At 40.6% G+C, this 23,228-nt stretch overlaps 1 protein-coding gene across 1 annotated transcript in view; it reads left to right on the forward strand.

Moving 5' to 3' along the window:
- The window catches only part of fat3a (FAT atypical cadherin 3a), a 105,969-nt gene that overhangs the window by 51,269 nt on the left and 31,472 nt on the right, over nt 1-23,228 (forward strand). Inside the window, 8 exon segments of the mRNA XM_034115808.1 lie at nt 3,721-3,860; nt 11,580-11,855; nt 13,304-13,514; nt 13,636-16,364; nt 16,480-17,851; nt 21,331-21,527; nt 21,742-21,895; nt 22,468-22,701. Of these exon segments, the coding sequence (XP_033971699.1) occupies nt 3,721-3,860; nt 11,580-11,855; nt 13,304-13,514; nt 13,636-16,364; nt 16,480-17,851; nt 21,331-21,527; nt 21,742-21,895; nt 22,468-22,701 (5,313 nt within the window).

The following is a 23,228-nucleotide window of genomic DNA, read 5'->3' on the forward strand; positions in this document are numbered from 1 at the left end:
TTTTAAAGGCAGGTTCACAGGGGCACACTAATCTCCCACTCTCTGCTGACCCATTAGCTTAACTAATGGCTGCAATCCACTGTTGGGCAGCAGGTTTGGGACTGAAGAAAACAACACAGCCTCCAGCATCAAACACACAGCACTTAAACACCATCGTCAGCTGAAGCACCCGTCCGTTTAATCCACTCCAACTCTGAGATATGTGCCGAGATTGCACTCTGCTGACCCTAGTAAAAAGAAAAGTAAAAAATGCTGGGAAGTCATGTCCGATTCCGAGTGGTGTGTTGGATGTGTATAAATATAAGTGTAGCTCTTCTGTAAGACTGATAAACAACAAACTCTTCAAAAAAGTTGGTGTTGTCCTCAGGATTGGCTAGAGAGAAAGAGGAAGCAATATTTTCTAAGCAGCGTATCTGAGAAAAAAACGTTATAGATGGAAAGAATAGATGTGCACATACACAGAGAAATACACACACATTTTAAATGCAGAATACAAAGAGTACATATACAGACAGACTACGAAATATAGCACATACACCCACACAGACCACCCACACCTTAAAACACAATTACTCATTATTCTGTTGAAATTACAGAAGCTCTGAAAGGCATAAAACCTTCTGCTGATCCAACTGATTTTCTGTCCTGAGTTGATTTGACAGGTGAATAAAAACGTTTCACCAGGACAATATTTCTAATTTGTTCGATCTTTGCAAACTGGTGACAAGTGTTCTTTTGTTGCAATACTCATTCTGGCCACAAGAGGCTGAAGATTCAAGATTCAAGGCTTTATTGTCATATGCAAAGATTCTACAGTGTTTATATGGCAATGAAAAAGTCCTAGGCTCCTCCAACAATGCAACATGAATTGTTGGGACATACAACTGATCAAACCCATGAAAATGGTGCAAGAAATCGCAGAATAGAAATAAAATAGTGCAAAAGAATGTTGCAAGATGTGCAAGTAAATAAAATAAAAATTGAAATATTGCAAGAAGAGTCTACTGTGTATACACGTAAATGGATCATGATATTTGGATAAATTAGTAGCAAGATGAAAACACGTGAATGTTTATGGTACCACTATCCGATGTTGAAAAGTTTTCTTCGAGGCAAATATTGTTTCTCCATGCACTCTAAACATGAGTACATATAGTTTTCAGCAAGTCTTAAAAGTGATCCCAACACAACAAATATATAATTCACCTGCAAAAATCAACAAATGGTCTTTTCTCACTTGCCTTCCATACTCAAGCTGCCAACTGAATACAGAGCGTTCTGTAGTCATCTTAGTCCATCAGAAACCAATCTCCATCAAACTAAAACAAGAAGTGATTTATTCAACTTCAGACATGCCCCATTATCAACTTATTTATCAGAATCAGAAATCCTTTATTAGTCCCACAGCGGGGACGTTTACAGAGCTACAGCAAAAGTTGAATAGCAGGTTAATTACACATTAGTAATAAAATATAAATAAAGACAAAATAGTTCACAACCATGGCTCAAAGATGAGTAGCAGCAATTTAAGTAACCTAATTGACATAGATAGAATTTAAGTATTGTGACCTTAAAGGGCTTGGGACATTTATAAAAATAAGTATTTTCTTCATTAAAGTGATTGTAGCGCCGTACAATTGCAGATGTATACCTGTTATCGAGTAAAAGTATTTCATATTAAAGATGTCATCCATGATTACAGTGTTAACAGGAGCTGCTTACTGCTAGCTAATGTAGGTGCAAAAGTGTCTGCATGGATGACAGGACAGCAGCAGGGTGGAGGTTAACTCTGATCACACTACGTTATTACTAGCAGTGTGAGGTGAGACATCACCATGTTCAGTGGTGAGAAAAACTGTCCATCTGGACCAATGAGTATGAACTTGGCCTCAGACAGGCAGTGGAAACTAATTTTAGAACTGAACAGAGGCTTTTTTGCCTCCCCCTATTTTGCGGAGTGCAGGGTTTTTTTCTCTCTGTAATTTGGCCGTCAGCAGGCGGGAGGCTTTTTCCGGCCTCAGTAGGATTCTTGCCAGACCCTTTTCTTCTGTATGCCCTAAATAAGGATGATAAGGTTGGAGGGCTGACATGGCTGTTTGAAGCTGCCCGTCATGAATATGTTATGGTGCTCACAGAAACATGTCAACATTGCCACATGTACTCTTCTGTCTGTTTGAATACTGAGCAGTCCAAGGTCAAATAGTCTTTCTTGCTTAGGAAGGTTCCTAACAGAGTGAAAAGACTCCACCATGATAAAAGCTGTTCACATCATTTAGATGTTAGGAAAGGAGCTTTATTGTTTCCCTTGTTATCTCCATATGAAACACCGGACCATCCTTTAAGAAAGGAGAGGAGATAATGTTGTCCCACAATTCCTTGTGCCCACAACATTTTAACCTAACTTTTACTAACATGACCTACAAATGTTGAAAGCAAAACCTACAGATATTAAAATATACATATTTCTAAAGGATTCAAAGCCGATGTATTGTAATGTCCGGACATCAATTAGACGAGTGCAGACTAACCCATCGATCGAAGTGAACACCCATCAGACGCACACACACACACACACACACACACACACACACACACACACACACACACACACACACACACACACACACACTTTTAATTAAATGTGTCTGGTGAGATGAGTATTAATGCCTGATAACAAGCACAGCTCCACCTCAAGCACAGCTTATTCTATTCTACCATAGTACTGTGCCAATGGTAGTACAGTTGTAAGTATCTCTATCCTAATTGTGAGATACCTTTTTTTAATTAAAAAAATAACTCAATCAAGCATGAGACAAAATAACCTTTTATGTCACAATTATCCTGACCAACAATAACAATATTATTCCAAAAAATCTTCAGCATATGCTTAAAATTTATAAAATGATGTCATGTTAGCTAGGATTATGGTTGCTGTGTGGGATTAGGGTTTTTGGGTTTATAAGCATTTAAGCAAGGATGCACATGTAGAAATATATTGTATTTCATCATGTGTTTTAAAAAAAAAAGTAGTTCATTTCCCAACTGGTGTGTTTCCGCGCCTTGCTTTTCTTATTACAGTTATGGTAATTTGCACGGTTTACTCATTAACATTTCTATATTGGGTTGGGAGGATCCTTTGGCCTTTAGTGCAACAAGTGTGCAGTGTGCAAACAAACAAACACACACACACACACACACACACTCACACACACACACACACACACACACACACACACACACACACACACACACACACACACACACACACACACACACGCACACACAGATGGTCGCTTGCATGTCCAGTGCTAAAGCTTCATTGTGTTGCAGTGAACTTGTGCTTTTAAGTGTTTGTTTGCAGGAGTTTGGAGAGTTGGTTTGTGTGTGGACTTTGTGTGTGTATGTGTAACGGGTCAGGGGGGTTAACCCTGTCAGCAGCCATCCCTCCCTCATTTATATCATAACACACTCCCAAGGAAAATCAATGGAGAGTGTGTGGGCAGCAATGGTCTCCAGTCATGTGCAGTATGCAGAGCACCAAATTCACCCCTGTGCCATATTTAAAGTGAAGACGTTTCTGCACATGAATGAAAACCATCAGTCCATAAATAAAACTTTCTGTTGTGTGTATTCACATATTCATTCCACCAATGTGTATTGTCTGTATGATTGACACTTTGTGCACCTCCCTCCTCCTGTATGACCTTCCTCCCGGAGCAGGTGGGACCAGCGACAGTGTGTTTGACGTGGAGAAGGCTGCGGGCACCATCATCATCGCCAAGCCTCTGGATGCTGAGCAGCGCTCCTTCTACAACCTATCAGTGCAGGCCACAGACGGAACTAACACTGCGTACACACAGGTATGGAATTTATATCATCAACCTTTCAGGGATCAATATTAAGAACACTGACAACCAGATTGCGTTCCGTATGTTGGCAGTATGAAATTCATGACTTTAACATTAAAGAAGCCATCGTCTACTCCCGAAAGGTAATCGAGAGCTGGATTAAATTGCAGGAGGTATATCTTATTTTTGTCACCAAATAACAATGGTCAATGGACTGCATTTTGTATGAATGGACTGGATTTTATAAAGCGTTTTTTCCCGTCTTTGCAACCCCTCAAAGTGCTTTTACATATACAAGTTTACCCATTCACACAGTCATACAGAGATACCCCGCAATTTGGGTTTAGGTGTCTTGCCCAAGGACATATTGACATGTTGACAGCGTGGACTGGGGATCAAACCACGAAACTTTCGATTGAAGAATGACCATCAACCTCCTGAGCCACGGTGGCCTCAATGACTAGTTCTTGTTAAAAGAATCTTATAAGATCAGTAAAGAGTTGGCTAACGTAGCCAGGACCCTAAATGCATCATTCCACTCCATTACAAACTTCCTTCCCTGTTTTTTCACACCTTGCCCTCAATCCTCCGTTCCTCTTCAGCTCGTTTTGGACAGCCAGGAATTCCTCATGATCCCTAACCGTGACAGTCTTCGTCTTTCGGTCGGGAAGTGTTTTGATCTCCTTGTTAGTCCAAAGTTCGTTGTTTGGGAAGCAGCTGACTCTTTTAGAGGGTATAATGCTGTTGACCTCACAGAAACAGATGCAATTTAATATCCTCTTGGAACAATTCCCAGTTTATGACATGTAAACACTTTTGTAGAGTCTCCTTGGTGCCCTTAGACCAAACCTTCACAGTCTTTGTGCAGTCCTTGTTGCCTTACCAATGGATTGTAGGGGGCTTCCAGCTGTATCAGTTTTTGGTCTGTCTCCAAAAACATGGAGGGAAAACAAGCTGTTTGGCCCCTTCACATTGATATACAAGGGGTCCAGCATATTTGTGTAGGCTGACACAGAAGTCGGCATCGCAAGGGCTCCAGTGACTAAAAGCAATGGGGTTTTCCCAGTATATAGTTGGTGGCAATCACACGTTTATGATGCTTGCATTATTCATCGGGATAATCTCTACATCTTAACACCAATGTTATATTAGTTGAATAGTTGAAGCGTAAATCCAATTACCCCAAGTAAATAGCTAACGTTAGGCTTTATAGCAACTCCATGACTTCACTTTACTACCGCTAAGTTGAATGCGGCTAATGTTCGGCGCGATGACATTAAAAGTCTCATTCGCACGACTCTGTTAGAAGTTTGTCATGATTGTGATATGATTATGATTGAAGTCAACACAGATTCTGCGTTTAAAGTCCAGCTACTAAAAGATGTGGATGATGAAACTCGCGCTTGCCAAATCAGCAGATAGTGGACTATCGAACGCAACAATGGCGCACAAGAAGATAGTAAGGTCTCAAAGCTACTGCCTTCCCCTTGATATCAGGAGTGCAAATGCATTCCTTTACAATATATCAGTTGGAGTTAGCAGAGTGAACAAGACCTCCTCCTCCGCTCTGTTTCTCCCATCTGCCCATACCAGCATGAAGTTGGCTAGTTCAAGCAGGCTGTCTGGTATATTCCCATCAGCCATGTTTCTGTGAAGTGGAGCAAATTGAACCCTCTGTTAGCGGACTGGCCGCTCACCGAGGCAGCCAGCTCATCCATCTTGTTGGTCAGTGACCTCACGTTGGACATAATAGTCGAGGAAAGAAAAGTTCTCTATCCTTTCTCATCCTTTGCACCGGATCCACATCCTTCATTGGCTCCTCTGTCAGAGCTCCACCAACACATCCTGCCAATGAACACTACTTATAACCTTTGTTGACTGAATTGAGCCGACTTTGACCTAATCATTCAAACTAACTATTGAATTGAAAGGTTTGGATAGGTTGCTTCATAAGCCTGTCTAGGGGTACAAGAGCCTTTCGGAGTCTTTACTCTTCTACTAGGTATCTTCTTGGAGGACATTGTTTTTCCCTGTGCTTGTTGAACTTTATGATATCAAATGGAACTATTTAAATGATTGGCCTTCCTATCGGTAACTATAACACTGTACTGAAAAAAGTCATTGCAATTTGGAAACAAGCCAACTGTTTATTCGAAGTTACACTTATTTAAACAACGAAAATGTGGCTAATAATCCCTCATTTAGAAAAACAAAGGTAAGTACATGAGGTCAAAGTTAAAGAAAAAGGTGGTTTTGTAAACTGCATTGAAATGTAAACAAATTAATCTTACCATCCACCTTAATATTCTCATTTAAATAGCTTTAACTAAGACCCAAGAGGTAACAAAGAAAGAAATACACGTGTTCCCTACTGGATTAATTTACTAAATTGCAAAATTCTAGAGGGGTTGAATAATAAAAATAAATACATTAAAAGAAGAACAATCCTATTCAATGTGTTCATCTACAAAATGTCTATCATATGAAACCTATTTTGTTTTCTAGACACTGTGTCAGTGAGTTGCTGAAGCGACTGTGTAGTCATTGTCGTGACCATAGTCTGTGGTGTTGTAAAACTAGATTGCAGCTGTCAATAAAATCTAATGTTATCCTCACCTCTGTGACGCGGTGTCAAGATGTTCGCTTATGATTCTGAGGATTCCAACCCGTGTCTCTGGTTATAAAGCTTTTTTGTCGTTTTGCTTTTAATCCTGTTTATTAGAAGGATACATTCTTCACATACTGGCTTCTATATTTTTTCGCAGTTTCAGACACACTCCCTATTCAGATACAGAGACACACACACACACACACACACACACCTGTAAGATGGGAGGAAGGCTCCCAGATGGAGTGTCAGCATGGCGTATTGCCGCCAGGGAATGTCTCCACAGTTGAGCAACAGAAGGCCGACTGCTGCAGCAGGGTTTAAATTTAGACTCTTCGCCTGGCAGCACTCGACTCAACTCCTGTCTTCGTTTCCCTTCGCTTCTCTTTATGTTGTCTCTGGATAGGAATCAGAACAAATCTCAGAGTCCTTTTTCTGGATGTGTGTAAAGAGCACGTTGTCATTTTCCTCCTCCGCGAGGTCCTACTCCTGGTCCTGCTGCCATTTTGCACAGTACTTTGTAATACTTACAGAGCTCAGTATGTGTATGTTGGCAGGGATAGAGTGGGCACAGATGCTCAGTGGTTAACACTGTCACCTCACAGCAAGAAGGTCCTGGGTTTCAATGTAGCCCTTGATCTTTCGTTTTTGCAAAGGGTTTGGAACTTTCTACCTATATTTCTGTTGGTTTCTCCCACACCTAACGAATTGCAAGTTGAACGGCATATAAAGCACAAGTTGTACTTTGTGTGCTGTCATCTTAACTTAGAATCAGTTGCTAGAGAGTAAGGCAATAAAACACATTTTATTTTCAATAGATCCATGTCATGTGACCATGTAAATCCAAATGAAAAAAGAGAGAGAAACACATCTTTAAATTGGATTTGATTTTGTTTTTCTAATTAATGACAATACTCTATATTAAGTTTTTTACTTTTTAGCATATTTTCGAATAAAAAACAACAAGGTGGTCTAGATCAATTCAGCATTGTAATGATATGCTGTACGAGTAGAACACACCTCTTTTAAATGGATTTTAGTGTTCTTTATTTTATTTTATATGAATATTTTAGTGAAAATACAGATTAGTTTTTGCTTCAATTTTATTTGCCTGACGAGAAGGACAATCCTCATTCAAATTGGATTTTAGTATCTTTTATATTTTATATTAATAATCTATTGAAAATTCAGATTTTTTTTTCAATAGCTCTAATGTCATGTGACCAAGTCAGGTCATAGGGTTTTGCTCATTAAACATGCCATCCAAAAATGCCTGAAGGTCAACATATTATTACCTGTTTGAAATGGCCTCGAAGGCAGTGCAAATGATTAGCATTGTACCTTTCTCCTGAAACACCCTCCCTGTTGTCTCTCCAAGAACTCTGTGTCTTTCGATGTCTTTGTTGTGTTGACACGGTGAACTGAACAAATGCGGGTAATGGCGCACAGTTACAGACTGTCTCTCCTCAGGGGTGTTTATGGTGTGGCTGTTCACAAGAAAAGTAACACAAGAAATACTTGTTTGAAGAATGAGAAGGTTCAAACCTTACTCTGTCAACTCTGTACGCCTGTAAACTTTGGAAAGTGGGCGTAAGAGCAAAGTGTTTCACATGACTCGATCTGACAGGCCTTTGGTTTGAAGTGCACTGAACCCCATTTCAATAGCGTGATCTCAAAACCGTTTCCTGACCCGGGAGTACAGCTGTCCACTGCTTCCAACAACTCTAAAATGTGTTGTGGGAACCCATAGAGGAAGAAACTTGGAAAAAGAGAATCACTTGTGGTAAAAATGTGTCAAGTACAGAGATGGATTTTTTCTCATTAAGCCAATACAACGTAAACTCTACCTCTTAAGCCCTGAGCCTGTTTTTCAGGTCTCAGGCTCGAAAATGACATTCCCAGAACAAATGACTATATCTTCCCTTCTAAAAGGGGTACATTAATAATCTTTTTTCTCAAAGCAATGATAAATCTGTGAGTTGGATGCAGAAAAGTCAGAATCAATATAGATGTTTTTATTTTAAAGTAAATTCAGATTATAGTATTGATTATTCATAGTAAAAATTTTTTAATTATACACACATTTAAGTACTTATAGTGAAAACCACCCTTGAATGATGGGATAGTATACTGAAAGCTTTAGGAATCCAAACTATAACATATTATAAGTACCCTGTATCAAGATTGATGCAAAACAAGTGAAATGTGACCTTTTTAGAGAGATTTAGAAAATAAAACCCACTTCTGGGGTCATTTGGGTGCATTTTCCATATCTCTGGCCCCCCTCGGTCGATTTTGATGATTGACATCTCTTTTTAACCATTGGAGCCAATAGAATCGAGGGGAAGTTCCTAAAATCCATCTACAGTAAACATTACCCATTGGTGTATGAGTGATGCGTTGCCAGAATGCCCCGGAACCGAAAGCTGCGATACACTCTGGTGGCTTTCATTAGCAGCTAATATGAAATCTCCGTTTTTGACATAAAAATGGAATGATGGATTATCAGTAATCATTTCAAAGTGACAGACACATTGGATTAACCATTGGATTAACCTTCAGCAGCGTTTTTATCGTTTTAATGCCATTGAACACGACTTTTGATCAGAATAACAGCTAAGGTGAGACGATCTCCCGTGAATGCTACGTGTTGTGATGTCTGTGTTTGCTTCCCCTGTCGCGAGTTCTGATCGCTCAGTGTTGATACTAATACCTATAGAATCTGTGGAATCTCAGCTTTAATCTGATATCTTGTATGTGCATTTACGATAAGTAATAAGGGTATTTTTACCTTAAGTGCGTCAGCATTTTTTCGCTCAGGGCTCATTTAGACGCTTCTTGTGAGACTTGTGTTTTGTTTCGGTAAAAATGGTTCGTATTGTCAGTTAGCTGAGTTTCTTCCCGTTAAATGGGTATGACACATTAATAGGTTTTTAAATATTAAGAAGCCCTGAGACACAGTTTCGTGAAAAAACTTCCCGCAGGACCCGGATTAGGGTCCTCTCTGGTTTAACAGGTTAATAATCTACATGTATAATAATCTAGTTCTTATTTCATAGGTTTCTTTTTGACCAATTGAATAACTTGCCAAGTTCATTGCTGACATCTTCAAACATGGCAGCATTGCTAAAGAGAAATCAGAAGGATTAAGACTTCAGACTCTGCTCCAGCCTGCCTTCCTCCTCTCCTACCTGGCATGTTCTCTGCTGTCCCCAGCTAGACTGCAGCAGATCCTGACCTCTTCCCCCTGCTAAGTGCCTCACTGTAGCAGCAGCTTGTATCCTATTGTCCCTGGCTTCCAGCCCCGGCCCCTCACCTGAACCCACAGACACATTTCCACAGTTTGCATAATGCTAAACTCAGAGTTTCTGGACATTTCTGGTCAAGAGGTTTTTGTATCTCTTCCTTGAAGATTAGATTTGGGGTAATCTTATTTACCCAGGCAGTATTAAGCACCATGAAGTACCTTCAGGGCAAAAGTAAATCTACTCACACACTATACAGCAGCAATGCAGACCGGCTGACCACATCCAGCCAATTTCTGGCAATTGGTTTCAAATGAGAATAAAACCTGATCCAACTACTGCACCAGTACTGAAATGAAAGCTAGCAACAAATTACAAATGGCCTTTCAAGTATGCATAAAACATTAATGCAAATGTAACAATTAACAGTCCAGTATTTTGGATTTCTTTTTAATATAGTAAAAAAGTAACTGTAACTAAATATCTTTCAGTAATAAGCACAACCCTGGGCTTCACATTCTTGACCAAAGAGTTTAAAAAAAAAAAAGGCATTAAGAATCACATTTTCCACAATATGTCACCTTTTGAAAATCAATCTTAGCACCTGGCAATTACATCCTAATGGGGAAGGAAAGACTAAATGCCTAATATATTTAAATAATCAATTGTCAGATGTGTGCAATCATAAACTTTTATTTTCCTTCATGTTCTCTTTGCTTCATCATACTGCTACGGCGCAGCTTCTCCTCAGGGTTTTAATGAAATAAAATGTACTCTTGCTTTCATTTCCTTTTGTGTCTTTGCTCTTGGCCTCATGTCCTGTCGCTCTCTGCCTCTCTTCCTATTTTTCCTGACTCAAGCTGGGTTTCATCACCAGTCATCTGTGACTCAGGAACTTTCCATGAGTCATGACACGCAGCAACCCGAAACACTCTGCGTGACTCCTGTGCAATCTGCACCCTGGCACACTCTCAACTCTGCTCATGATTGCTCAGTTTACACTCTGATACATCACTGCATTAGCACAAACATAAGTGCAGTGATATGAGTGTTGTGAAGAAAGCTTGTTTTTTTTAACACTCATACAGTATGTGTCCTATAGTTAACCTCTCAAGCTATTTACATTGACTATATCATTGAATACACTAATGCAGCAATCCTATTAAAATACATAGATTTGTCTTAAATGTCTCTCGTATGAATGTTCAAAAAAGGGTAAAATAGTTGTTCAAAAATACCCTTTATGTCGCTCTTGGAGGGAAACACTTCAGCCCTCTTGATACAGCAAGAAAATCTCAAAGTTCTTGGATACCTATAATGACAGACCATACAAAAGCACAAGCCCAAGAAGAGAGATTATTCCAGTGGTTTCCTGCTGCTGTACAGAAATATCTGAATCCACTATCATGTCTGACAACAGACGTTTTTGATTAAACAATAATGGTGAAGAGATGCGGACAACTGAAGTTCCTGAGAACAGATTCCATAACCCTATCTCCTACAAATTCAGCGCTGCAGGAATGAGCACTAACTCCGTTGAGTTAGCATTTTAGCACTTTGGGGCTCCCTCATCTGGAAGTCAATGTTTTTCTTTAAATTAATGGTTGGTTAAATGCCCGAAAAAAGATCTTTGGTTCATACAAGCTTACGAGAGTTTTGTCCTCCCACCTAAAAATGTGCCACTGATGATTATATGAAGCATTTTCGTGTCTCAACAATTTGGTTGTTGGTGTACAACAAATTCGGTATTGTAATTAACATTAGGAGGAAATGTTTTGTAACATGGCAAAATGTTCCCTGCCAACATAAAATATTCATAACTCTGTTAATTATGTGTTTGCTCATTCCTCTCTTCAATTTCATTTCTCAATGTTCCAGGTTCACATCACCATTATGGACAACAACGACAACACTCCCATATTCTCCCAACCGACCTATGATGTCACTATTTCTGAAGACACGCCCCCTGACACTGAAGTGGTCCAGGTTCTGGCGTCGGACCGGGATGAGCATCACCAGCTGACCTACTCTCTGCAGAGCTCCATAGACCCCAGTAGCATGCGTCTGTTCCGCATCCACCCCAGCCTCGGTACTATCTACACCACCCAGAGGCTGGACCACGAGGCCTGCGCCCAGCACATCCTGACTGTCCTTGTAAGTGTTTGCCATTTACTTTTATTTAGGATCTCATGATAACAGCTGTGACTCTTTGAGCCATATTTTCCACTGAGAGGATCCAGTCTTGTCTGCATGCTTGTGTCAATAGAAATATGTTCTTATTTTAAGGTCATTCAGTCCTTGTTTAATTTATCATGCTGGTGGTTCCCAGACTATTTTGAGCAGCAGGCAATTAAAGGTACAAGCTGCAAGCTGTAATTATTTGTTTTGCTGCAGAATAGAGGTATGTTGGTACACAGAACTCATGATTTGATATTTATTTCCTTGGGCTCACAATTGAAATTTGTAGCAGTCAAAACAAACTTGAGGCATGAAATCAAACTTACATTTAAAAAGTATGTTTTGCATGTTCCAACATGTAGTCCTAATTGTATTGTAATTCAACAATATAAATATCAAGACATGGATGACTGAACTGAAGCAAGTTGCGTACTAAACTGAAGATCTTGGAGATCCAATGACCACACGGTTCGATGTTGTTATAATACTTGTATGATATTCAATACAGTATGTAAAGTTGACTCTTTAAACCTTAGTTCTTTCAATGGGCTTGAATTTGAGTAAAACAGCCAAAAGACACCAGTTCTGAAGCACTAAAGCACTTCTAGTTGGACCTGATACACTAACCCTACACCAGAATGGGGATCTGTTTTATTGACAAATATCTGGAGAGTGCAGTGATTTTTTTTATGTTTTACTATGGTGATGGAGAACACATTTTGATTTTCTTGCAACTTCAATAACCAAGGCCACGGGTCTGTGGTTATTATACTCTTATTAGTTATAAGTCTTGAGTGGATAGGACAAGAGAAGCGCTTTGAAAGAAGAAATTGTGTCTCATATGTAGAGCAGCGGGCGAGCCAGAAGCAATCTATAAGTCTGTGCTATCATTATATTTGAACTCATACATTTGCACGGAAGCTAATTAGCATGCGGTAGCAGTATGATTAGGCCTGCAAGATATTGGGAGAACTGAAATTGCAAACTGTTTTTCTGCAGTTTATATTGCATAATGGAAAAAAATAGGAATATTATTTTGAGGTTAAACGCATTCATCTTTAGTAAGGTTTACAGGGCTATTGCAAAGGTGCAGATTTCACTGTCAAAGCTAAAAGAATATATCTTTCAGCCCTAATCTACATGAATCAAAGGACAGGAGATTGGATACGTTTATACTGATTTGCTTATCAAACAGTAAGCCAACATTTTTAACAATGTGACATTTTGGGAAATGCATGTGGCAAAGGAAAATGTAATAGCGAAGGTTCTGGTGTTGTGATATTTTCAATGTTGTTTTTGTGTTTGTTTCATTTTGGACAATGATGTCACTGTGCACATTTGAAATTCTTAAGTTACATGATAATCAGATGGTACACTCTGTAGTGACCTCAAAGGATGCCTTTTTTTCTTTTTTTAATTCACAGGTAAAGGACCAAGAGTTCCCATACAGAAAGAACCTGGCTCGTGTGCTAGTAGAAGTGGAAGATATCAATGACCATGTACCAATCTTTACCAGTGCGCTTTATGAAGGCTCAGTCTACGAGTCAGCAGCAGTGGGATCAGCTGTGGTTCAGATTACAGCCCTGGACAAAGACAAGGGCGAGAATGCAGAGCTACACTACTCCATTGAAGCAGGTACGCACCTCTGAAAGCAAAATACTTGCTCTTGTACTTTGATTTTTTTGTAATACTTTTTAAATAATTACCCTACCTATTAACCACTACATTGATACAACTGTTTTTGATTTTCCAACAGGAAACACTGGAAATGCTTTCCATATTGAACCAGTTCTGGGCATAATCACTGTTGCACGGGACTTGGACTTGTCCAGCATAGGCCATTATGTTCTTACCATCAGAGTCACTGACAATGGCTCTCCTCCCCTGTCCACCACCACTATAGTGCGCATAGCTGTCACTCTCTCTGATAATGCCGGACCAAAGTTCCCCCAGCCTGAATACCATGCTGAAATCACAGAAAACGCTGTGGTTGGGACCTCTGTCAACACAGTCAGTGCAGTCAGCCAGTCCACCCTCACTTATGACATAAAGAAGGGCAACGCAGATCGTGTCTTTCAGATAAATCAGTACAGTGGAGTGATTACTACTCAAAAGACTCTAGACTATGAGACTACAGCATCTTACACCTTGATAGTCCAGGCTACAAACATGGCTGGCATGGCCTCCAATGCTACTCTGTTGATCCAGGTAGTGGATGAGAATGATAACCCACCAGTTTTCCAGCAGCTTCACTATCATGGCAGCATCAGCGAGGCAGCACCAGTCAACAGCGTGGTCCTGAACTCAGACGATTCACCTCTCGTAATTAAGGCCACTGATACTGACCACAACCAAAATGCGCTTTTGGTCTACCAGATTGTCGAGGACACTGCAAAAATGTTCTTCACAGTGGATTCTGGGACTGGGTCCATCAGAACAATCGCTAATCTAGACCATGAGACATTTGCCACCTTCCACTTCCATGTCCATGTGAGGGACAATGGCAGGCCACAGTTGACAGCAGACAGTCCAACAGAGGTCACAATACAAGTCATTGACACAAATGATTCACCACCTCGCTTTACCCAGAATGCCTATGAGACAGTACTGTTACTTCCCACCTATGTGGGAGTGGAAGCTCTGCAGGTTTCAGCCATAGACCCAGACAAAGATGTCCCTTCAGAGCTCACCTACTCTCTGACTGATGGCGTGCTGGAGCACTTTGCCATCAAACCTTCCAGTGGAGTCATCACAGTCAAAAACAACAACTTCTCCAAAGAACGTTTTCGCTTCAGTGTCAAAGTTTCCGATGGGACATTTTCCAGCACATCTTTAGTTACCATTCTGGTCCGAGAGGCTCTGGACTCTGGTCTCAGCTTCTCTCAGAGCCTTTACTCTTCATCTATTCAAGAGAATGAATCTAATATCACCAAAGTGGCTGTTGTCAACGCTGTGGGAAACCGTCTAAACGAACCATTGAAGTACACCTTGTTAAATGCTGGGACAAGTTTCATAATTCGTCCAACTTCTGGTGTGATCCAAACCACAGGTATACCCTTTGACCGTGAAGAACAAGAGTTCTATGAACTGGTCGTTGAGGCCAGAAGGGAGCACGACCGTCTGCACGTGGCAAGGGTTATGGTCAGAGTCCAAGTTGAGGACATAAATGATAATTCCCCTGTGTTTGTTGGACTTCCTTATTATGCAGCTGTTCAAGTAGAAGCTGAGCCAGGATCACCCATTTTCAGGGTCATGGCGGTAGATGGGGACAAAGGCATTAATGGAGAGGTGTCTTACTATCTAAAGGACAGCCATGGTCACTTTGATATCAACCAGCTGACAGGTGGTCTAAGCCTCAAGAGGGCTTTTGAGTCTGACCTGTCTAATATGGAATATCAGATGGTGATATATGCCAGAGATGGTGGTTATCCACCCCTCTCATCTACCATAGAGTTCCCCATCACAGTTGTCAACAAAGCCATGCCTGTCTTTGACAAACCATTTTATTCTGTTTCTGTGAACGAGGATGTTGCTGTGCAGACACCTATTCTCGGCATCAATGCAACTAGTCCTGAAGGTCAAAGCATCATCTACACCATAGTTGATGGAGACCCATCTTTACAGTTTGACATTGGTTTTGATACTGGAGTCATAAGCGTCATCCACTCTTTGGACTACGAAGCAGCATCGTTTTATCATCTGACCATCAGAGCCACAGATTATCTGACCGGTGCCCGTGCTGAGGTGGCTGTAAATGTGGTTGTCCAGGATGTAAACGATAACCTACCAATCTTCCAAAAAATGTCCTACAGGGTCATTTTGTCGGAAACAGCCATGATTGGAACTCCAGCACTTCAAGTTATTGCCGCTGACAAAGACTCAGATAAAAACAATGCTGTTCGTTACCAGATCTTCTCAGATGTGCACAACAGAACAGACTACTTTCATATTGATAGCAGCAGTGGATTAATCCTGACAGCGCGTATGCTGGACCATGAACTCGTCCAGAAGTATGACTTCATTGTCAGGGCCACTGATAATGGCTTCCCCCCATTGAGTAGTGAAGTATCAGTCATAGTTGTAGTTAATGACATGAACGACAATCCACCCGTTTTCAATCAGCTACTCTATGAGGCATATGTGAATGAGTTAGCACCCAGGGGTCACTTTGTAACCTGTGTCCAGGCCTCAGATGCCGACAGCTCTGATTTTGACAAGTTGGAATACAGCATTTTGTCAGGAAATGAAAGAATGAACTTTATGATGGACAAAAAAACAGGAGTCATCACATTGTCCAGCCACCTTAAGCAAAGAATGGAGCCTGCCTACAGCCTCAACGTTTCAGTGTCTGATGGGGTGTTCACCAGCACCGCACAGGTTCATGTCAAGGTGTTGGGGGCCAACCTGTTTAGTCCTGTGTTTGGACAGAACATGTACGAGGCAGAGTTAAGAGAAAATTCTGCTGTGGGAACCAAAGTTATACAAGTAAGTGTTATTGAAATTATTTTAGACATTTTATTTTCAATTGTATAGTGGAACAATACTAACATATAAGTGTAATTCTAAAATACTCATCTCTGCATTGACTTTTTCATTGCAGGTAAAGGCAACAGACGCAGATCCTGGAGTGTTTGGTCACATCACTTTTTCATTTGTAAATGATGTGGGAAACGACCAATTTAACATTGATGCAAATGGCCAGATCACCACTGTAGAAAAGCTTGACCGTGAGGACCCAGCCAATAAGGACATTGTTTTGACAGTGGCAGCCCAGGACTCAGGAGGACGTGTCTCTTACTGTACAGTACACGTTACTCTGTTGGATGATAATGATAATGTTCCTCGCTTCCGTGCTACCGAGTACCGAGCTTCAGTGAAATCTAATGTAGCTAAAGGGTTTATGGTGACACAAATTCAGGCTTATGATTCTGATGATGGCACGAATGCCAAAGTAACATATTCACTTTACAGTGAGGCCCATGTCCCTGTGGTAGACATTTTGGAGATAGACCCAGACAATGGATGGATGGTGACTAAAGGCAGCTTCAGCCACTTGAGGAACTCCGTTTTATCTTTTTTTGTGAAGGCAGTTGATGGAGGTAATCCAGTACGGCACTCTTTAGTGTCTGTCTACATCCATGTTCTTTCTCCAGAGGCCTTCATTCCTTCCTTTAGCCAACATCAATACTTATTTAGCCTACCAGAGGACACCCCCATAGGTTCAGCCATAGGGACGGTGCACCTTAACACTTCTCCTGGACATGCCTTGCTCTCAGCTACCTTTGCCCTGGTCAACGGAGAGACAGGCGAAAACAACCAAGATGGGATGTTTGTGGTGGAAAAGGATACAGGTGTGATCAAGCTTGATAAACCCTTGGACCATGAGGTGATAAAAGGTTACCATTTCAAAGTCACTGCCATTGTACAACAGGCTAAGCTGGATTCTGTCACTTCTGTTGATATTGAAATCAAAGTCTTAGATCTAAATGACAACAAACCAGCTTTTGAAGCCAATTCATATGAGGCCACAGTTATGGAGGGAATGACAATTGGAACCAGAATCATTCAAGTCCAAGCATTAGACCCAGACTCAGGGGCAAATGGCCAGGTAACATATAGTCTTGGGACATTAATCCAGTCAGAAGCGGAATCAGACGCATTGGTTGGAACCTTTAGCATTGACAGTAACACAGGCTGGATCTCCACACGCAAGGACCTGGACCACGAGACGAATCCATCCTACACATTCACAGTGATTGCCTCTGACCTTGGGGAGACCTTATCTCTTTCCAGTACAATCACTGTGACCGTAGCAGTATCAGACATCAATGACAATCCGCCCATGTTCCTGGAGCAACGCTACTTTGGTTCAGTTCAGGAGAGCGACCCGCCAGGCCAGGTGGTGGCTGTGCTGAACACCAGAGATGATGACAGCTCTGCTGTTAACCGTCAAGTCAGCTACCACATCACTGGTGAGTACCAATGCCTAAATGTCTGTCATTGCATTGAAAGCATATGAGCAGACAAAGATGTTGATATTTAATGATTCTACATATCCCAGGATCATACCTCATTAAGTGTTTGTTTTTATTTTTATCCCATCTAAGGCCATTGTTTTGGTTTGTTACTTCTTACTTTCCACATTATCTTTGCATGATCCTTTTGTGTAGTTAACATTAGGAACAGTTTGTTTTTAAGTAAACGTTTGTTAAAGTGTGGTTGGTTAAGGTTAGAAAGGTTGAATGCTAATTGCAGTTCATTGAAGCAATAAAAACCTGATTTAGTTAAGAAACTCTGACCCTGTAAATACGCCTCCTTCACCCAGAACGCCACAACCTTCATTTAGGATTTAGGCACATGACAGGCGGGTGCAAAAGCATCCAACACGGACTGAATTTGTTGGGATACTGGGCTGTGTATCGTGGCTCATCTGTCTGCAATCTAAAATGGCTGAATTGTGTTTTCTTGCTGTCTTGGCCAAGTGGTTTACCCAAGCTACAGTATCAGACTTGTTGAGTGAGAAACAGGAAATATGTGATGATATTTTCATGGCGTATTAGCATTAAACAGCCTGTGACATTTACCCAGTTGCAGTTCTCTAGAGTCAATGAAGTAGTAAATAGAGTAGATTTAAAAACTGCAGCACATGTAATGAAAGCTGCTTTAACCATGTTGAATTTTATCTTTTGCATTTTGAATAGATATGGAGATCAGTTGTTTTACATACAGACACACAGAAGTAATAAAAGAGCAGGTAAATTGTGAAAATGCAGTAATAATCTGGAAAGTGATCAAAAGACTGCCTTAGTTAATTTGCTGGCTGCTCATTGACATGCCAGGCAGCTTTAATGGAGTGAGGCCTTCCCAGGAGACTAAGACAGAGGACTACCTTGCCAACAGGAGATAGAGAGCTAATGAATGATTTTTAATAGGAAGGAATCCTTCCCCTAATGGCATTGTAATAAGTATCAGACAGACAGCTCTAGTGAATGATAGACATGTGAGTGATGTGACCTTATAGATGATAGCTAAAGAGGAGGGAGGCAAGGAGGAATGAGCTGCTCTGAAGTGCAGGGAGAGAAAGAAATGGTGTATATATATATATAAATATATATATAGATAACAGATATGTCCGTAAAACTAAGCGAATAAGCCTTCAAAGAATACTGACGAACGTGACCTTTTTTACTTTAAAGAGAGTACCAATTCATGTTCTTCAATATTAGAGTGCCAAAGCAAATCAAGACAGAATGTAGAGACACACTCATATTTGCTATGAAACGAATGCCTCATTCTCAGTTTCATTTATAGTGATAATGATACTGACAGATGGGAATATATTTGATTTGAATTTTGCAATCACCTGCTCTCTTTTCACAGTGTTATACATTACGCTAGATTTATTATGGGCTCAGCAGTTCCCTTGGTGATTTCACACCTTCATGGAAATCAAGAAAGTGTGAAAGACAGACAAAATCCCATTGCTTGGTACGGAGGTTGCACTTTAGGACAACATTAATATTTTTATATTACTCTTTTTATTTAACAAATTAGGAATATTGTAAACACTGCTGGTATACACTGCTCTAAGTGTTAGCATGTTTGATCTGTTTCCATTCACCATACAACAGTGGAACAATGCAAACACACCCTTTTAGTCTCATACACAACCATTTATATTTCTGTTGTAGCTGACCAGGAACCTGCCAACAGTTTTTCAAGCTTTTGCCCTCGCCATAGTGTCACTGATTCAAATGCCAATTAGCCTGCTGTGCTAACATTAGCATATTATGCTAGCACTGTGCAGGTAAAAGTTTCCCTGCGGAACTTCACTTGTGGTTTTTGGTTTTGCATTATGTAAATCAATCTTAGTTGTTTGTATGTACATACACAATTCAGCATTTAACCATCCACACACATTCATACAGAGGCAGAGACATTCACACACCGTTGGTCATGCCATCTGGAGCAATTTGGGTTAAGTATCATGCCTAGGGACACATTGACACGTTTACTGCAGGTCAGGCTGGGAATCACAACACCATCACGACTGGTAGACGACCACATTCACCCTCACAGCCACAGCTGCCCCAGCGTAATGTGATGATATCACATATGCCACAGCAACCCAGTCTCACAGCATTTCGTGTTATAGTCATGAAATTAATTTAATCTATTGATTCGTGTTCACCAACACGATTTTCGCATTTTTTTTCGTGTCACACAGAACGATTTTAAATGCAATGTATTTCTATTGGTAGTGTGTTTCGTGCCTGCACCACGTCTTTTTGTCCGGTCGGGTCTTGGAATACCAGAAGCTGTGTGGTTCATAAAAACATTTTCTTACTCAATATCTTACCCTAAGCCTAACCCTTTTATTTTAAATTGTATAATGTCGGAATTTGTTTGCCGTCCGCGAGGAAAATAAATGTGGCAAAGATTCTCAAAATACTGAAATCTGTATTTTTTGTCATCTTTTTTTCCTTCTAATTTGTTATTATTTACATTGCTTTTAAAATCGTTCTGTGTGACACGAAAATAATTGTGAAATCGTGTTGGTGAACACAAATCAATAGATTAATTTTGTGACTATAACACGAAATGCTGTGAGACTGTGTTGGCCACAGAGAGGATTAGATACTAACAGCACACAGCTGTGTATTCGGGTTCTCTTTCACACCTGTGGTTGTCAGGCTTAAAGAAGAAAAAGAAACATGGTTTCCTTTTTGCTCTAGCCTTGCAAACAAACCAATGGGAAAGAACAAGCTTTAATATGGATTAGGAGGTCGTTTTTCACTTGATTTCATTAAGCCTTTAAAATCCTTTATAGTCTGTCAAACAAATGTGACCGTCAGTTGATCATCTTTTTAATTGCCACTGTAATAGATATACAACACTTTGTTTTTTCACTGTTCACACTCTTCTTTCTTAACCCATTGGTCTGTGAGAGAGGACAGAGCTGCCTAGAGATCGATGTGTGGAGGATTGTGCTTCTTCGGCTTGACAGTCCAGTTAAATGGGTCAGCAGCCCCCAGTGCTCCTATAAATCCTCAGTTTTATTGTCTAACCTTTATCCACTGCTGCAACATTCATTTCCCTGTACTGTTCACATAAAGCAGCCACTATTATTAATTGCATAAAATATGTTTTTTTTTACTTCAAGAGTGCAGTGGGTCAACACATTGTCTCTACAGTTAATGTTTGTACTTTAATATTGGCTTTATGTGAAGCCATTTGCCTAGTTTACCTATAGGTGTGTTTAGAATAAGAGAAACACCATAGGCCTGCAATACAACAGAGGTGTGGCCTGAAGCCACATGACTTGGACTTGAGTGATGACTCATTACTTCACCAATTTGTATAAAGCCTTGTGATAAACTCCATGTTGACAGTCATACCTGAAATGTTTTCACTGATCCTGTGTTTGTGTGCTCTTGTGCATGATCTCCAGGTGGAAACTATCGTGGTGTGTTTGCACTGGGTCTGGTTCAGGGTGAATGGAAGATGTATGTGAAGTGGCCCCTGGACAGGGAGGAACGCAACCTCTACATCATCAATGTCACTGCTAGCGATGGACTCTTTGTTTCCCAGGCAACGGTGGAGGTGACAGTGATAGACACCAATGACAATAGCCCCATCTGTAACCAGGTGAGGAATAAATTACCATTCAGTCGAATTACAAGGATGGTTAAAGACAGTGGCATGGGGCAGGAAGCTTGAGATGCTTTGCCAGTGTCCCACATTTGTTTTACTTAGCTAATTGTAAGTGTGTGTGTGTGTGTGTGTGTGTGTGTGTGTGTGTGTGTGTGTGTGTGTGTGTGTGTGTGTGTGTGTGTGTGTGTGTGTGTGTGTGTGTGTGTAGGCTGTATACACTGCCTCTGTTCCAGAAGACCTCCCAGTCAACAGTGTGCTGCTGAAGGTTGGGGCTACAGATGCAGATGTAGGCATCAGTTCCTGGATCCAGTACTCCTTACATGGTCCTGGATCCCAGGACTTCATCATGGACCCAGACACCGGTACTAAGCATGGCTTTGAAAACATACCCATACTTTTATTTTGGAACAACACTTAATACATAGTCTTTCTTACACTGAACTTGCATCAGTTGTAACTAGCCTCAGTCCGATATTGAGTTAAAAGGGATAATATGCATGACTTCAGGGTAATTCAAGAATCATCAACACGTCGGTTTTTCTTTCGCTAATTACTAAATAAAGCAATAATGTTGATATAAACAAGATTTTAATGATTTCAAAATAACGCAAAGCATCGGCTGGAACTGCAGCAATCGTGATGTAACTTAACAACACTAATCGAGGTCTTCTCCCTCGTACCTGCCCAAGTTTGTTCACATTTTCTTTTCCATTAACCAGCCTTTAAACTATCCCTAGCAACAGTTTGCTATCAAAAGAGAGCAGATCACTAGTTCAGAATCGAGTTTTCAACTAAGCTGCCGTGTAATAACCTTAAATAAGAATAATAATATTACGTTGCTTACACAGTTAACCACACATGTTATCTGTGGTGCAATTGTGTTGCACACTGTCATGGCTCTAAATGTGTCACCGGTTGTTTCTAACCTGTCTAGGTGAGGTCAAGTCATCTACGACTCTCGACCATGAGATGACACCCTACTACCGGCTTGTTGCCCAGGCAACTGATGGTGGTGGGCGATGGTGCCGTGCTGAGGTGCATCTGGACGTTACTGATGTGAATGACAACCCGCCCATCTTTACGTCGACACACTACACCGCCAGCGTGTACGAAGATACCGCCCCCAAAGCCCTGCTCACCCGCATCCAGGCCATAGACCCTGATGAAGGTGATACTGTTGTACTACTGCTTCAAATGCTACTATGCTTTTTAATAAAAAGAAATAAACCCTTGCATTAATCTTGAAGAGCAGATGTCAAATGAGGAAGATACAATTTAAAAGTTATTAATGATGGAAGCAAAAGCAGAGGCAGGTACAAAGACAAAGAGCCTAGAGGAGTAAAAAGTCAAACAAATGAACAAGGAACAGAGAAATAGGTGAAAATAAATACCTAAAATACAGTTCAAGTTAACCGTATATTGTATGACAACTCTGTGTCTGTGTAGTCTTGACTAAATTAAATTCACAAATGGGAACAACCAAGGGTTGCACTTGGTTGTTCACAGGAAATTTGACAGAGATAGGTGTGGGAGGAATGAAAAAAGCGAGCCTAACACAGAAGTTCAAAACACAGACTAAAATCACTACGATTGTGTGGGATTGTCATATTTTCTTTGTGTGCGGTAGAGACATTTGGGATTTTAGCCTTTGTAGACCTTATTCATGGACAAAAACCTATTCAACACACTGCGGGA

This window comes from Trematomus bernacchii, unplaced genomic scaffold (genome assembly GCF_902827165.1).
Source record: "Trematomus bernacchii unplaced genomic scaffold, fTreBer1.1, whole genome shotgun sequence".
Taxonomy (NCBI): Eukaryota; Metazoa; Chordata; class Actinopteri; order Perciformes; family Nototheniidae; genus Trematomus; species Trematomus bernacchii.